Source organism: Suncus etruscus, chromosome 15 (assembly GCF_024139225.1).
Source record: "Suncus etruscus isolate mSunEtr1 chromosome 15, mSunEtr1.pri.cur, whole genome shotgun sequence".
NCBI classification, from domain to species: Eukaryota; Metazoa; Chordata; class Mammalia; order Eulipotyphla; family Soricidae; genus Suncus; species Suncus etruscus.
The window spans coordinates 29,355,261-29,373,130 of NC_064862.1; the positions used below are offsets into that span (position 1 = coordinate 29,355,261).

Consider the following 17,870-nt stretch of genomic DNA (forward strand, 5'->3'; position numbering starts at 1 on the left):
CAGGCTCGGGGGACCATATGGGATGCCGGGATTTGAACCACCGTCCTTCTGCGTGCAAGACAAACGTCCTACCCCCATGCTATCTCTCTGGCCCAGGAAAGGTAATTTTTTTGTTTGTTTGTTTTTTGGGTCACACCCAGTAGCGCTCAGGGGTTACTTCTGGCTCCATGCTCAGAAATTGCTCCTGGCAGGCTCGGGGGACCGTATGGGATGCCGGGATTCAAACCAATGACTTTCTGCATGAAAGGCAAACAAACGCCTTACCTCCATGCTATCTCTCCGGCCCCAAGGAAAGTTAATTTTTAAAAGTTCTTATTACAAGGAGTAACTATAGTGATAGGTATTACCTGGACTTTTTGGTGATTATTTACAACTCACACAAAATATCTTACAGACTAAAATGTTTAAGGCACTGTTGAAAGATATTAGAGGCTTATATCTTGTTGGATTGGAAGCCTATTGTTAGAATGTAAATTCCTTCCAAATTAATTAATTTGGGGGGTAGGTCACACCTGGCAGCACTCAGGGGTTACTCCTGGCTCCGAGCTTAGAAATCGCTCCTGGCAGGGTCGGGGGACCATATGGAATGCTAGGAATTTAACCAAGGGTGTCCTGTGTTGGCAACATGCAAGGCAAACACCCTACCACTGTGCTATCTCTCCGGCTCCTGATTAATTAATTAAAAAACCTAGTAGAGCTATTCTGTAAAAATTGGTAATCTTGGGTTGGAGAGATAGTGCTAGGGTACTACCTTGCTTGCAAAAACCCCAGCTTATCTCTGGCACCAAATATGGTCACATATATGAGCATAGTCAGGAATGATCCAAGAGCACTGAGTCAGGAGCAGCCCCTGACAAAACCAGGTGTGGCCCCAAATCCTCCCGAATTGGTAAGCTCTAAAATTTATATAAAAATAGTGGGTTTTGTGGGGGGAATTAAGCAATAGTACAACAGGCAGGGCACTTGCCTTGCACATGACCAACCTGAGTTTAATCTTCAGTCACCTACATGGTCCCTTGAGACTGCCAAGAGTGATTCCTAACTGCAGAGCCATTAATAATGCTTGTGCACTTCCAGGTATGACCCCAAAATCAAAACATATACTAGGGTTTTGTTTTGGTTTTGGGTCCACACCTGGCTGTGCTCAGGGCTTACTCCTGGTTATGAACTCAGGGATCCCACCTGGTTGGCACTGAGATCACATGAAGAACACATGGAGAGCAAGGGATTGTGTAAGGTAAGCACCCTATGCACTATCTTTCTGACCACTAAAAAGTTTTAAAAAAGAACAAAGATGAAAGATTGACTCAAGACTTATATAGGAGATAGTACAAAGGTTAAGAGGCTGCCCTTGCATGCTGCTGACTCTACTTTGATTCCCTATATCACATAAGTTTGTCTGAGCATGGCCAGGGGTGATTCATAAGCAGTCAGGAGTAAACTCTGAACACTACTGGGTGTGGCTCAAAAACAAAAACAAAATAAACAAAAATATACAGATGCCAGAGAGATATTATAGCAGTCAGAGCACATACATTGCATGTGGCCTCCCCTGCAGTGCCAGGAGTGATCCCTGAGCATAGCAATGAATAAGCGTAACCACAGCTGGGAGTGGTCCTACAATCCAAAATAAATATTTTGGTTTTTGGGTCACACCTTGCAGCACAAAGAGGTTACTCCTGGCTATGAGCTCAGAAATCGTTCCTGGCTCCTGGCAGGCTCCTAACAAGGAGGCATATAGGATGCCAGAAATCGAATCTGGACCTGTCCCAGGTCTGCTGCTTGCAAGCCAAATGCCCTACCACTGTACTATTGCTCTGCCCCCCCCCAATAAATATTTAAAATAACAAAACAGGGTATCAAAGAGATACTGGGATACCATTTTCATACCAGTATTATTCACAACAGTGGAAAGGTAAAAACAAACCAAGTGTTTATCAATGAATAAATAAGCAAGATTATGGTTTATATCCAAGGGGGGGGATATTATTAATTTCCTTTAAAAGGAAATCCTGGGGGTGAAGCAATAGCACAGGTGTAGGGTGTTTGCTTTGAACACAGCTGACCCGGGTTCAATTCCTGACATCCAATGTGGTCCCGAGCCGGCCAGGAGTAAATTCTGAGCACAGATCTAGGAGAAACCTGAGTGCTGCTGGGTGTGGCCCCAAAACAAAAATAAATAAATAAAATAACACAAATAAAATAAATAAATAAAATAACACAAATAAAAGGAAATTATGATACATGCTACTTATGAACCTTGAAAATATGTGAAAAACTAACTACAGAAAGGAAATGTATGATTCCACTTATTAAATTTATCTTAGTCAAAATCATTGAATGAAGGCCAGAGCGCTAGCACAGTGAGTAGGGAGTTTGCCTTGCATGCAGCTGACCCGGATTCCATCTCCAGCATTTCACATAGTCCTCTAAACACCACTAGGAGTAGTTCCTGAGAGCAGAGCAGGGAGTAATCCCTGAGCATCAGCAGGTGTAGTCAACCCTCCCCCCCCAAATGTATTAAATACTAAAGATTACTTAAAGATGTCCAGCATCATAAGTTTACAGGATGTTTTTGAGGGGCGGAGGCACACTCAGTGATGCTCAGGGGCTATTCCTACATCAGTGTGAATTAAACTATGATGCTACTGACAACGGCAAAAATAAACTGTATTGGGGCCGGGCGGTGGCGCTGGAGGTAAGGTGCCTGCCTTGCCTGCGCTAGCCTAGGATGGACCGCGGTTCGATCCCCCGGTGTCCCATATGGTCCCCCAAGCCAGGAGGGACTTCTGAGTGCATAGCCAGGAGTAACCCCTGAGCATCAAATGGGTGTGGCCCAAAAAAACAAAAAAAAAAAAAAACAAAAAAAAAACAACAAAAAACTGTATTGAAGGCAATAGAGCACAATGATTCAGGTTGGTGGGGTGGGGGGAAAATGTCGCAATCACTTTGTAACTCTATTTGATACTTTGTCCTAGAGATAAATGTTTATTTCCCTTAAACAATCTAAGAGAAGATTTCCTGAGGAATAAAAAAGAGAAACAATTTGGCACAAATAAACATACTTGCTTTATTTCTAGTGGGCAAACAGTGAAAAGATATAAACACACACACACACAAATACTATCAAATAAATAAATTTTTAAAAATCTAATACAGTTGTGAAAAGGAATATCACTCAGCAATGAAAATAAGTGAAGTACACACAACACTAAAGAATCTTACAAGTGGGGCCAGAGAGATAGCATAGTGTAGGGCGTTTGCCTTGCATGCTGAAGGAAGGCGGTTGGAATCCTGGCATCCCATAAGTCCCCCGAGCCTGCCGGGGGCGATTTCTGAGCATAGAGCCAGGAGTAACCCCTGAGCGCTGCCGGATGTGACCCAAAAACAAACAAAACAAAACAAAAAAAGAATCTTACAAGTATTCCAGTGAAAGTAGTTAGACACACAAAAAACATATTATATGGTGTCACCCCACCCCCTATTTTTCTGTATAATCTTACCTGATGGTAAGACCAGCCCTTTTCTGGGAGGGGTCTTTGGAAGGTAACAAAGGGGTTGCCTCAGGGGCATCAAAGGGGATTCAGGGGAGTCAGGGAGAGGCTCAGCTGAAGTAGGCAGGATGGAAAATAAACAGGTTGAGATGCTGGGTGGTTGAAATATGCTGCTTAAAAGGTTAGGATAGAAGCTACACATGTGGCCTATTATTAATAAAGCTTCGTGTCTCCTGAAACCTGACTGCCTGTGGATCATTTCCTCGCCGCCACCCTGAACACGCAGACCCGCCGGCAGGAAGGGGTCGCAGGCATGTGGCCCGGGCCAGCAGAGAAAGGCCTCACCATCCATCTCAATAATTAATATGTATTAATCCAGGACTCAATAATTAATATGTATTTCTACAGTATGGTTCAATACTATGAAACTCTAGAACAGATCAGTCTAATTTATAGTGTGCAAAAGCAGTGCAGAGGCAGAGGCAGCTGCTTGTCAGATGAAGTACACAAGGAAACCTTCCAAAGCAGGGCCTAATTTTCACTACTGGTCCTTGGATCGTGGCTGTTTACCAGTGTAAAAGGGTTGAAAACCCTTATTGTATAGACAGCTGAGCAAATGTCATGTGTTGGAAGGATGCTGGCCTTGCATGCAGTTGACCTAGATTGGATCCTAGTCCCTGAGTCCACCAGGATTCCTGAGTGCAGTCCAGGAGTTACTCCCAAGTATCACTTGGAATGGCCCCCAAACCAAAATAACAACAAACTACTTTCAATTGTGCACTTACATTGCGTGATTTTATGCTATGTAAATCGTATCTCAGTGGAGTTACCACCTTCTGCACATAAGAATTGCACATGATTTATCCCTTACAAAGCAGAGGTGATAATATTTTCTGTGTGCTTAAGAAATGAGCAAGGATTAGGTTCAGGTGAAACACTTAGGCTCTGGCATACAATAAAATGTCAAAAACTCTTTGACGGGTAAGTTCTTCTTAAATTTAAATAATGGTGTAACTATAATCCAGTGGTTCTCAACTGGGGCCAATGTTACTGTCCAGGGCACACAGGGCAATGTCTGGAGAGGTTTCTGATGGAAAAACTGGAAAGGTATGACTGTTAGCTACTGAATAGAGACTGGCAATGCTGCTAAACAGCCTACAACCCACAGACAATCACAACCAAAAATTATCTGCAGGTAATATTGCAGAGTTCAGAATCCCTGCACAATCGATGTATAGAAAAAAATATATGAAGTGCACATAATCCATGTGGAATTCAAACCCAAATGGATAGATACAAATATCATCTACTGCGGCCAGAGTGATAGCACAGTGGCAAGGTATTTGCCTCGCATGAGGCTGAACTGGGATGGACCTGGGTTTGATCCTTGGCATCCCATATGGTCCCTTGAGCCTGCCAGGAGCGATTTCTGAGCACAGAGCCAAGAGTAACCCCTGAGCGCCGCCAGGTGTGGCTCAAAAACAAAACAAACAAAATAAAACAAAAAAACTATCTACAAAGAAAACAAAGGGTAAGTGAATAAAGGACAAGAACAGGGCCAGGAAACATAAAAAGATCCTCTTTTATTCTATAGGGAAGTGTAAGTGAGTATGCAAGATACATTTTAAAACCAAAATTTCAGACTGTATATTGATGATACAGGAGAATGGAAGTTGGGTAGGGCATTTGCCTTGCATGTGACTGACCAGGGTTTGATCCCAGGCATCTCATATAACACCTGGAAAGCATAAGAATTGATTCCAGGGCCGGGCGGTGGCGCTGGAGGTAAGGTGCCTGCCTTACCTGCGCTAGCCTAGGAGACGGACCGCGGTTCGATCCCCCGGCGTCCCATATGGTCCCCCAAGCCAGGAGCGACTTCTGAGCGCATATAGCCAGGAGTAACCCCTGAGCGTCACCGGGTGTGGCCCAAAAAAAACAAAAAAAAAAAAAAAAAAAAAAAAAAAAAAAAAAGAATTGATTCCAGAGTGCAAAGCCAGAAGAAAACCCTGAGCACTACCAGGTGTGGCCCCAAAACAAAACTGCAGATAGGCCCAGAGTGGTAGTACGATAAGTAGGGTAATATTTACCTTGTAAACGGTTAACCCAGACTTGACCCCTGGCATCTCATACGGTCCCCCAAGAACCAAGCCAGGAATAACCCTTGAACACTACTGGGTGTAGCCCCACAAAACAAATAAAACAGAAGAACAAAAGTCTGTATTGTGCATGGAAGGTGAGTGGGTTAATTTCTACAGGTTTCTATATAATAGGATATATACATACATGTGAATAATTACAAAGGCATGCATTTGGACAAATCATATTTAATTATATTAGCCACTTTCAGTGATAGAGAAAAATGGGAGGAACTGAATCCTAAGCTACCTTCATTGTTTTGCTTTCCAAAAATGACTCCAAATAGCTACTGAATACCTAATTCATATCAGATAGTATGCAAAGTAACTGCTTTATAAACTTATCTTGGGTTCATCATGGTAAATTTCCATTGTCAATATTAGTAGTCCCTTTGCACTGACTGAATAAATTGTGTCCTCCCAGAGACGATTTACTCAACACACAGAGCCAGCAAATGGCAGGACTAGGAATTGGGTTTTCTACTGAAAAGTCCAATTGTGTCTTCAGCACCATAGCAAGGTATTACAACCTGTTTCCTACTCTCTGAACAAATATTGGTACTATTTCTAGTTATCACAAACATAATCTCAAAATAATTCTGAGCAGAATATAAGGAAAATATAACAGCAAAAAGACAAAGCTATGTACATTGAAAAACACAGATATGAATCTATGTATATAATTTTAGTGGTTCACAAAATGTTTTTATTTTTGTGCCACAACCAGCAATACCCTGGCTCTGCACTCAGGAATTATTCCTGGCAGTGTTTGGGGGATCACATGGAATTCAAGTGACTGAACCTAGATTGGCTGCATGCAAGGCAAGCACCCTACCTGCTGTATTATGGCTTTGGTCCCATCCACAAAAACTGAATTAAAATCTAAACTGCATCCTAAAGATCATTATGATTTTTTATTTTGAGGGAGATTTGGACTACATCTTGTGGTGCTCAGGAACATGTGAGGTGCGAGTTATTGAACTGGAGTAGGGTGCATGCAAGGCAAACTTTTTTTTTTTGGTTTTTGGGCCACAACCAGTGACACTCAGGAGTTACTCCTAGCTATGCGCTCAGAAGTCACTCCTGGCGTGGGGGACCATATGGGACACCGGAGGATCGAACCACGGTCCATCCTAGGATAGTGCTGGCAAGGCAGACACCTTACCTCTAGCGCCACCACGCCGGCCCAAGGCCTCTTAACTATCTCTCTAGTTCTACTCAGCCTTAAGCAATTATAACTTTATCAACAATTGCATAAAAGTTGCATCCTAAATACAAATATTGTTGAAAATCTTTTGGTTTACCTAAGTGAAGTCCATCATCACTCTCACTATGAGCTTTTTGCTCATTTGTTCAATCCTTTTAGACCTTACCTTTGTTGAGGATTGAACAAATAGTGTAACAGAGGTTGGATTTATTCCTATAGCCAGACAATAAACCACATTAAATTCAAACTTATGTTCTACATCCAAACACAATGAACTAAGCTAGATTCTATTTTCTGTTCATATTTGTAAGCATGCTTATATTCTATTTTTTGATCTAACATTTTTTGGTGTCACTTTTTAATATGTACTGAGTTAATGGTCCTTTATCTTTCCTGCGCCAGTCCTTAAGATTCCCCTATCATTTTTTTTAACTTTATTTTTATTGATTGATTGACTGACTGGTTTCTGGGCCACACCCAGTAGTGCTCAGGGGTCACTCCTAACTCTGCACTCAGAAATTGCCCCTGGCAGACTGGGGTACCATATAGAATGCCGGAAATCGAACCCAGTTCCTCCCAGGTTGGCCGCATGCCCTACAGCTGTGCTAACCTCCCCTCTCATTCTGATCTAAAGCATATGTAATATATATTTTTAGTGTAGTATTATTTAATATGTATGTAGTTCAAATTTTCTAATCTTTTTGGGGGGATTTAAGCCATATCTGGTGAAGCTTAGGGGTTACTCCCGGCTATTTGCTCAGAAATCACTCCTGGCTTGGGGGACCATATGGGACACGCCAGGGGGTCGAACCGTGGTCCATCCTACGTTAGCGCGTGCAAGGCAGACGCTTGCCACCGCTTCAGCCCCTACTCCCATCTTTTTTTTTTTTTTTTTTTTTGGTTTTTGGGCCACACCCGGTGACGCTCAGGGGTTACTCCTGGCTATGCGCTCAGAAGTCGCTCCTGGCTTGGGGGACCATATGGGACGCCAGGGGATCGAACCGCGGTCCGTCCTAGGCTAGCGTAGGCAAGGCAGGCACCTTACCTTTAGCGCCACCGCCCGGCCCCCCTACTCCCATCTTTTAAGCTCCTCAACAATGAGATCCAGGGGCTGGAGTGAAAGCACAGTGGATAGGGCACTTGCCTGCCTGCAGCTGACCCAGGTTCAATTCTGGGCATCATATGTGGTCCTTGGAGCCTGCCAGGAGTGATTTCTGAGCCAGTGGCTGTGGGCCAAAAAACAAAAACTGGGTGTGGGCCAAAACCAAAACAAAATAATAAAATCCAGTTTTCTGGAATCCTTTTTTTATTTTATCACATCTGGTGGCACTCAGGGATTACTCCTGGCTCTGCTCTCAGAAATTGCTTCTGGGGTTCGAAGATAAAGCATGGAGGTAGGGCATTTGCCTTGGGTGCAGAAGTTCAAATCCCGGCATCCCATATGGTCCTCAGAGTCTGCCAGGAGCGATTTCTGAGTGTAGAGCCAGAAGTAACCCCTGAGATTCCATATAGTCCCCAGAGTCTGCCAGTAGCGATTTTTGAGCATAGAGCCAGGAGTAATCAGAGAGCAGCCGGTGTGACCTTAAAACAAAAACAAAACAACAACAACAAAAAGAAATCACTCTTGGCAGTCTAGGGGGACCATAAGAGATTCGAACCACTGTCTATCCTGGGTCAGCTGCGTTCAAGGCAAATATCCCTCCACTGTACTATCTCTCTGGTCCCCAGTTTTCTTGATTATTTACGGGGTAACAAGTGTTTTCCACATCACAGAGATTTTTTTTTTTTTTTTTTTGGTTTTTGGGTCATACCCAGCAACGCTCAGGGGTTACTCCTGGCTCTATGCTTAGAAATCCCCTCTGGCAGGCACAGGGGACCATATGGGATGCCGGGATTTGAACCACCGTCCTTCTGCATGGAAGGCAAACGCCTTACCTCCATGCTATCTCACCAGTCCCGAGATTTTTTTTTTAAGTAACCCAAACTCCATGTTATAACTACCAATTTCAGACACTTCATTGAAATATTTATATAGAAGGGCTTTTATGTAGGTTTTTGGTTTTGGGGCCACACCTAGCAGGCTCAGGGGATCATATAGGATGCTAGGAACCAAACTCTGGTCAGCGGTACGCAAGACAAATGCCGTATCTACTATGCTATTGCTCTGGCCCCAGTTTTTATATTTTTATGAAATACAAAAAGCACCTGTCTTCCAACAGGTTCCTGTGCTTCGGAATACAGTATTAATTCTCTAAATTGGAGACTATATCTATAGTACAGCAGGCAGGCTGCTTGCTTTGCACAAGGCAGACCAAGATTCAACCCCTAAAGCCCCACCAGGAAGGATCCCTGAGCAAAGAGCAAGGAGTAAGAGACTAACCCAGTTGGTGGTAGCTAAAAGAAAAAGAAAAAAAACTCAACTCGGATTTAATCCTGTTTAATTTCTGTTTATTTTGCTCTCTTGCTTAATACTCTGCCTACTACCTACTCCCCAAATATGCTAAGTCTGTCCCAACCTCCCAGTCTGTTTTCCTCTATCTGGCAGGCCTCTCAGGTTGGACTATTTATAACCGTCTCCTCCAACTTGGTCTCTCGAGACAGAGTCCAGCCGGTGACTCCTTCGCCTCCCTTACATGAATGTATTCAAAGCCACCGCCCTGGGCACTCTGCCAAACACTGCTGTTGCTAAGGGAGGCCAAGCCCTGCATCTATTTCATCCTGAGTGTCACCTTTTGGCTCTTAGGCTGCAGTCCCAGGTGTGGGTGGAGGGGTGCGGGGTAAGTGCCCTGTCGGTATCTCAAGCTGCTCCTGGTGGGGGTGTTGCTGATGAAGCACTTACAGGTGTTCAGGGTAGGCGTGTTAACCTGCCCTGTGCATGTATACATGTAGTACATATCATGCTCCTTGATCTTAAGGGCGAACTTCTTGCCCATGAGGGACTTGCTTGATGGAGAGTGTCAGATAATGCTGAGTGTTGGCACATCTTCGGGATTACTGCTTCCAGCAGCAATGGTGGATTCAGGTCCGGGGGTGGGCAATGCCTGTGTATTTGTTGGCATTTGTGTGGTGATTCACTGTGGAGCCGGCTGCAATCACACGACACAGGTAGGCAGGCCTTCCAGGCTCCTGGCACATGCACATGAGCTGGACACCAGGCTTACATTTATTTTCTTGCTGGATCCATAATGGGGCTCAGAAGATTTGCAGAACCTGCTGTTGCCAGCACTACCCCCCCCCCCCAAAAAAAAACCCTCTTCCTTTAAGATGTCTTTTAGAAGTTGTGTGAGTCCCTAAGGCGAGCCAACAATTCTCAAAAGCAGGTTGAGAATATCTCTGAGCTAGTGATCAGAAAAAAAAAGTAGGGGCCGGGAAGGTGGCGCTAGAGATAAGGTGTCTGCCTTGTAAGCGCTACCAAGGAATGGACCGCGGTTCGATCCCCCGGCGTCCCATATGGTCCCCCCAAGCCAGGGGCGATTTCTGAGCACATAGCCAGGAGTAACCCCTGAGCGTCAAACGGGTGTGGCCCAAAAACAAAAAAACAAAAACAAAAACAAAAACAAAAAAAAAAAAAAGAAAAAAAAAGTAAAATCAAAGCAAAACAAACAAAAACAAAATAGAAAAACAAACTAAAACGAAAAACAACAACCACCCCCTAAAACAAACAAACAAACCCACCCTATGTGAGGTTGCACATACTAAAACTCACCCCCAAAGAGAGCAGGTTGCAAGGAAGCCTCGAGAGGGATCAGGGCCTAGAAGGAGGAGGGAGGAGCCGCAGCTCTGCGCAGGCGCAGGGGGAGACGCACACACGCACACACGCACGCACGCACGCATGTACTTGGGCAACGCTGCGCAGCCGCAGTGGGAAGGAACGCCCCAACCGTGCGCTGCGCAGGCGCAGTGGGAACTTCCCCGCGTGCCCCGCCTAGGGTGGGGCCCGCGACGAGGACGACTCTAGTCTCGCGCGTGCGCTGACGCTACGCGTCATGGCGGAAGGGGCGTGACCGCGCAGGCGCAGTTAGCGGCGCGGCGGGGCCGAGGGGCGGACCCGCGCAGGCGCCGTGAGAGGCGGTAGCGGCGGTGGTGGTGGCGGCGGCGGCGGCGGTAGCGGCAGCGGCGGCAGCTGTGAGGGGGTTCCGGGAAGATGGTGCTGATTAAGGAATTGTGAGTGGCTGGGTGGGCGCCACGGAGATCCCGGGGCTTCGCTGGCGGAATATTTCTAAAAAAAAAAATAGGAACAGCATAGCAGCACCGCGGGCCCGGCCGCGCCCTGCGCCGCCCCCTGGCCCACTCGCAGCCCCTGTTGCACACTGCGCGCTCCGAGACGACCCCGGCTCCTCCCCGGGCCTGTGCTTCGGAGCATCGCGCGGAACATCTGCCGCGGGGGGCCAAGGCTGCTGCGGCTGCTGTGGGGCCCGGGGCCCGGAGCGCGTGGTTTGGGAAGGCGCGATCGGAAGTTAACACTGGGACCCGCCTTCTCCCTGCGGGGCCCCCACCCCAAGATCCCTCCTTCCCAAGATCCCCCACCCCAAGATCCCTCCACCTCAAGATCCCCCAACCCAAGATCCCCACCACCCTCAAATCCCACATCCCAAGATCCCCCACCCCAAGATCCCTCCACCCCAAGATCCCCACCACCTCAAGATCCCCTCACCTCCAAGGTCGCCACCACCCCAAGATCCCCCACCCCAAGATCCCCACCACCCTCAAATCCCCCACCCCGAGATCCCCCCCACCCTGAGATTCCTCCACCCCAACATCTCCCCAACCCCAAGATCCCCACCCCGAGATACCCCACCTCAAGACCCCCCATTCCCCCCAAATCCCCCCACCCCGAGAACCCCACCACCCCAAAATCTCCCCCACCCCAAAACTCCGCCCCCCTGGCTGAGACTGCACCCCCCACCACCACTCTCCAGGCCTTCAGGGCCTTCGAGGGGACCCCGATTCCCTATCGGGACGCCAAAGCGAGGGGGGTTAGTGGTGTCCTTGTGTGATGGTGATAAGTCCCACGGGGCGGCCCCCAAGTTCAAGCAGGAGCCCCTCCCAGTCCCCCAGGGTCTTGGGGGGGAAGCTCAGCCGGCCTGCACCCGAGTACGGGAGGACCCCCCCTTCTGGGCTCCGGGTTCCGAGTCTGCAGCAGCCACAACTGTGGGGTCCCTTTCTTCCGCCCCCCCCCCCCCGTATCTGTGGGTGCACCAACTCTAGGAAGAGTTTTCCGGAGTGGGCCCGGTGATTTTTGTTGCAAAGTTGGCTTTGGGGGGGACATTTTCCTCTCGCTGGCCAGGACTGAAGGTTGTTGGCCTCGGAAATACGGATTGTTCCCGAAAGGTTCAGCTGTCACAGCTGTTTTGGTGTCGCTGCTCTCCACCCCCTGTACCCTTCTCACTGCCATCCAGGCTTTGGGGGAGGGTCTCTCTCTTTCTCTCCCCCCCATTTGGGTTTGCAAATGCCTTTTTTTTTTGGGGGGGGTCACACCCGGCAGCGCTCAGGGGTTACTCCTGGCTCTGGCTCCTGGCTCAGAAATCACCCCCGGCAGGTTCGGGGAACCTTATGGGATGCCGGGATTCGAACGACAGTGCTTCTATACAAGGCAAACGCCCTACCTCTGTGCTATCTCTTTGGCCTCGCTAATGCCTTTTTTAATTTAAGTTCTTAAATTAGGCTTTTTCATTGGGGTCTTCTTATTCCTGGTATTTTTTTTCAGTTCTATTTTTTTTTTGTTTATTTTTGGTTGATAAGTCACTTTGTGGCTTTTTCCTGCTTTTGGAATCACCTTCCCGTTCCCCTCCCCACTCCCTATCTTGCTGTGAGTTGAAGCTAAAGTCTCGCCAGTGACCTCTGCTTTCCTTTCCTGCTTTGTTTTCATCTTACTGCCCTTCCGTTGTTGGCCTGTTCCAGGCTCCCAAGCTTACCTGTTCTCTCCACTTCCCTGCTCACTTGTCAGTTCTCAGCTGCAATCGCAGCTTCCAAGGGACTCCCCCCCCAACCCCTACAGCCTTTAGTATCCTTGCCTTTCCTGCTTCGTTGTTCTCCATAGCAATGAGCATCTTCCAATATGTAACATGCTGGTTACCCCTCCACCTCCTGTGCCCTATAAAAAGTTTATTCTCCACTTTACAGAGTGTGTGTGTGTGGGGGGGGGGGGGCTGAGTCTGTTACGCTTCCAACTCTTCCACTAGTTCTGATAAATGATCAATAAGTGTTAACTTGATGAAAAAAATCAGAACTGGTCACTGACAACAGGGATCCTGAGAAACAGACACATTTGTCTTTGTCTTTGAAAATTGGAAAACCTTTATAATAAGAAACGTTGGCTTTATATTAGCTTTACATAGTACTTCTTTGTTTACGCAGTGTATGGTACAAGTGATCTCCATGAAGCGGCTCCTTAATGTAGATAGGTGTCAAATATTAAGACAAATGTTGGAAATAAGACAGGAGGAAATTGATTTGGCCCACAGAGCAAGGGAGTTGCAGCACTGATTTTAGATCACAGATGATGTGGTCATTTTTCTTTAATTAGAGTTATTTCCTCCCTCTTAAAATGTGAATTAAGTTTCCAGGGGATTCCCGAGACAATTATTTGAGTAGCATCAAGCTAACTTATGGAAAGCATTTCCCATTGGGAATTGGTACGTGCATAATTTTTAAAAATTTTTTGCAGACCATGACTTTCACTGTCAAAATCTAAAATCTAAATATGTCCAAGTGACAGACATGGTTTCCAATGCATAATTTTCCTCATAAAAATTATAAATGCATTTCTTGATGTTCACAATTCATTTCCCCCCTACATTCTGTCTGCCTCTGTTTTTTTGTAGGTAGAAAGGCTGTTTTTTTTTGTTTTTTGTTTTTTTTTGGTTTTTTGGGCCACACCTGGCGATGCTCAGGGCTTACTCCTGGCTGTCTGCTCAGAAATAGCTCCTGGCAGGCACGGGAGACCATATGGGACACCGGGATTCGAACCAACCACCTTTGGTCCTGGATCGGCTGCTTGCAAGGCAAACGCTGCTGTGCTATCTCTCCGGGCCCTTTTTTTTTTTTTAATTAATAAGAGTCTCAGTAACCACTGCAGCATCTAGCTTAGAACTCTGATCTCTTCATGGTGGGTAATGAAAAGAAAAATGATTTTTTTTCTAATATCACCATCAACCTTCCTAAGTTGTTTTTGGTCAGGAACAATGTGTATCTAACGCCTCTCTGAAACTGTTAGTAAGCTCACTTTGGCAAGTGTTTTTAATCTTTTTAGAGTATCATTTTGATGGATTAAGAACTTAGAAATGGCTTTAATAAGGTGGGGGTGTTCCCTTCAAGTTATTAAGCAATAAATTGTTACTACCATAAGTGCTAGTTTTATTTAATTTCTTTATGGAACCACACCCTATGATTTATGTGGTGCTGGAGATCAAACTCAGGATCTCGCACATACTGAGCATCAGTTACTAGGCATGTGTTCTGCCACTTGTGCTATGCTCCAGCACCTAGTCCTGGCTTTAGATAATTTGCTAGTTGGAAAATTATCTCCTGAGAACTGTCAGAGAAATCTGAAACCTTTCAAATTGCTCTTAAAGATGCATCCTCTTTCAGGAAAAATAATGGGAAATATGCCTATCTCTTTTACATTTCAATTAAACAAACCTTCAAGAAGTTACTTGACTCATTCAGAATATCTTTATCTGTCGCTTTGATTTTGTTAAGTAAGCATTCTTGAAAGTGTTACTATATAAAAATAGAAATTTTCCTGCAAGTGTGTGTTAAAATTACTCAGCAGTGATTGTGGTTTTCTGAAGTTTCAGGGAAGTTTTTCGTCTGTCACTCCTCTCTTGCAATCCCTCTGCTGCCCCACTGTCATCTTGGGTCTGGCCTTTGGCAACTCCGGCTCATTTTGTGGAAGATGACTTTTCCCATACTTCTCAAGGTTTTCTGTAATCAGAAGATGGATTTTCTTTTCTTTTTTTTTTTTGTTTTTGGGTCACACCTGGTAGCACTCAAGGGTTACTCATGGCTCTACACTCAGAAATCTCTCCTGGCAGGCTCAGGACCCTGTGGGATACCGGGATTCGAACCACCGACCTTCTGCATAAAAGGCAAACCCTGAAAATATACTCCTACCCAAATCTTCCACCTGTCTGCTTCTCTCCCCCAAACACCCCGAGTTTCAGTTCTGTTACTGGGACAGTAAACAAATTAGTGTATTCTGTGAATTGGCATCTAAAGTGCCAGATTTGATCTGAGAAGACATCCCTCACCCACGATCCCTGTTCATTGCTATTGTCTCACTGTGTGTGTTTGTGTGTGTGTGTGTGTTTTGCACACACACTTTATTGTGGTATTTGCATAGTTAGTTGTGGAAATCAAACATTTGGCAATGTGTGTGTGGGGGGCTGGTGGAGATAGCATTAAACGTAGTCTCACCTGTAAGATGTGTTCTACCACTGAAAGTTTCTTTTGGGGGGATGGGGTGGACCACACCTGGTGATGCTAAGGAGTAACTCCTCTAACAGTGTTCAGAGGACCATATAGGATGCTGGGGATCGAACTTGGGTTGTGCGCCTGCAAGGCAAAGCACTCTACCCATTGTACTATTGTTCTAGCTCAACAAGTTTATTATTGTATTTTATTTTATTTTATTTTATTTTTTGAGCCACACCTGGTGGGTGTGCTCAGGGGTTACTCCTGGCTATGCGCTCAGAAATTGCTCCTGGCTTGGGGGACCATATGGGATGCGGGAGGTGGGGGGATCGAACTGCGGTCCGTCCTAGGCTTGCGTGGGCAGGCAGATGCCTTACCCCTTGCACCACTGCTCCGGCCTCCAGCAAGTTTATTTTTGATGAGAGTAGATGTTAGTAAGTGGTATCTTTGAGGATGTCTTTATGGGAGCAGGGAGGTTCGCCCACACCAGTTGATGCTCAGGTTTACCTCCTGGCTCTGTATTCAGGAATTACTTCTAGTGGTGCTCAGGGGACCATCTAGGATGCCAGGGATAGATACCAGGTTGACCATTTGCAAGGCAAGTGTCTTACCTGCTATATTATCGCTGCAGTCCCTGTTTAGAAGACTATTCTCTGCAGAGTACCAAGTGATTCCCCATGACTGAGAAAGAGGGATTGGCAGAAGACTGAATTTTTTTTTATTTCAAGTGACATGAGCATAAACATAAGAGCTTCAGAAATCTACCTATACTAGGAGATGATCACCTCCCAAAGTGTAATAAACAGACATGTTCTATACAAGGTGATCTGAGTATTCAAATATAGATATTTGAGGAGAATAAATGTTAGTAACTAGTTTGTCCAGTCAAACTTTTGAACAAGATCAAAGAGCACCCTGGGGCCGGAAGATAGTACAGCAGGGAGCTTGTCTAGTACATGGCCCACCCGGGCAGAAGTGATCCCTGAGTGCAAAGTCTTTAGTAAACTTTCAGCACCACTTGATGTGCCCCCAAAACAAACAAGTTGACAACAATTTAGCAGCCTTTTTTTTTTTTAATCTCTCCCTGCAAGGTACTTGGCTAAGGTCCAAGCTATTTTCAGTGGTAAATTTTCTCTTATTGCACAAAATGTACAATGTACGTATGCACAAACTTATACTAGCAAATTCATGAGCCCTCTGATTTGCCTACAAATACAACTTCATTGATAAGTTTTTATGTCTCACAGGAGTCCCAGGAATGGTAGTTTTATTTTATTTAAAAGTCTTTACCTAAACTGTTGGGTTTGTAAAGGGCTTTCTTCCATAAATCACATGTTGGTAAAAGCTATTTTAAATGTGAAAATCTGTTTTAAAGCTATTTATAACACATATTTTTTTCTTTCTAGCCGTGTGGTTTTGCCATGTTCTGTTCAGGAGGTAAGTTTCATCTGCATTACTTTATTTGTCTAGTTAATTTTTGTTGCTTATTTTGGGGGCCATACCCATTGGTGCTCAGGGACTTGCTTGCTATAAAGGGTCCACGTGATGTTGGGCAGCAGGTCTGGACGTCCTGTTTTCAGGCCATGTAGTCAATTCCCCTGAGCTGTCTCTCTGGTCCCCTATCTGGGTAATTTTGATATGTTTATCTAAATACCTTGGTTGTAATCATTTATGCCTTTATATTTAATATATATTATAAAGTTAACGAATTACCTAATGTTACAAATAATAGTTTATTTGGGGGGGGGCTTCCTTTATTTTATTTTTTATTTTTTGGCCCACAGTAATTGTTGCTCAGGGCCTTCTCCTGGCTCTATGCTCCTGAGTTACTCCATGGCAATTCTCTGAGGACCATTCAGTGCAAGATAATGAACCTGTCTTCCTGGCATATGCTACAACTCATTGAGCTCTCTCCAGCCCACAAATAAGTACTTATAAATGAATTTTTAATGCACTGCCTAATTTTAGAAGAATCCAAAAAGTGTTGTTTGAACACTCAGTGCAGGAATTCTTTTTACATTATCCCAAGGAAATAGACAAGCAGTCTACTTTATGTTGAAAATGTTAAACCTTTATCTTTGAGCCAAAGTCTACTTTCTTATAGTGTTCAGTGGTTGTTTACATTCCATTGAGCCCTAGGAAATAAGCTTGTTTCCATCTTGCATATGGAAACCCTTGAGGTTTTCTGATGCCAATTTTCTTTCCTCTTCCAAGCTCTTTGTTTCATCTTTTCTATGTGAGGTCAGAAGGTTACACATTCCCAGCCTGCTTATTTAGTCAAGTATAATATGCCTTGGTCTGTGACATGACCTATACACTTTCTCACTAGCTGTCTCACTGCTGCATATGGTGTAATTAGTGTCTTTGGCTGAAACCAGCATTCTGGACATGTTCTGACCAGCACATAACTGGGAGAGATTACTTTTTCCTTGGTCTGCACATGATACAGAAATACATCACCTGTTCAGAATTTGCATTGCCGGCAGTTATAGCCAAGAATAAGGATAGAAGCAGACAAGGCTCCTGAGAACTCAGATGTGTAACAGAAAGCATTATAGGTTCTTCTATAACTTGCACACCAGTTGTACTTGCTCAGTCTCCAAGTTTTCTTGGAGCTGA

At 45.1% G+C, this 17,870-nt stretch overlaps 1 protein-coding gene and 1 pseudogene across 1 annotated transcript in view; one reads left to right on the forward strand and one right to left on the reverse strand.

The window, feature by feature from the left end:
- The window catches only part of LOC126029780 (regulation of nuclear pre-mRNA domain-containing protein 1A-like), a 49,565-nt pseudogene extending 39,796 nt beyond the window's left edge, over positions 1 to 9,769 (reverse strand).
- Positions 9,770 to 10,920: 1,151 nt separating this feature from the next.
- The window catches only part of PITPNB (phosphatidylinositol transfer protein beta), a 74,388-nt gene continuing 67,438 nt past the window's right edge, over positions 10,921 to 17,870 (forward strand). The window contains exons 1-2 of the mRNA XM_049788907.1: positions 10,921 to 11,000; positions 16,658 to 16,688. Of these exons, the coding sequence (XP_049644864.1) occupies positions 10,981 to 11,000; positions 16,658 to 16,688 (51 nt within the window). The 5' untranslated portion in view covers positions 10,921 to 10,980. The remainder of the gene's footprint in view (positions 11,001 to 16,657; positions 16,689 to 17,870) is intronic.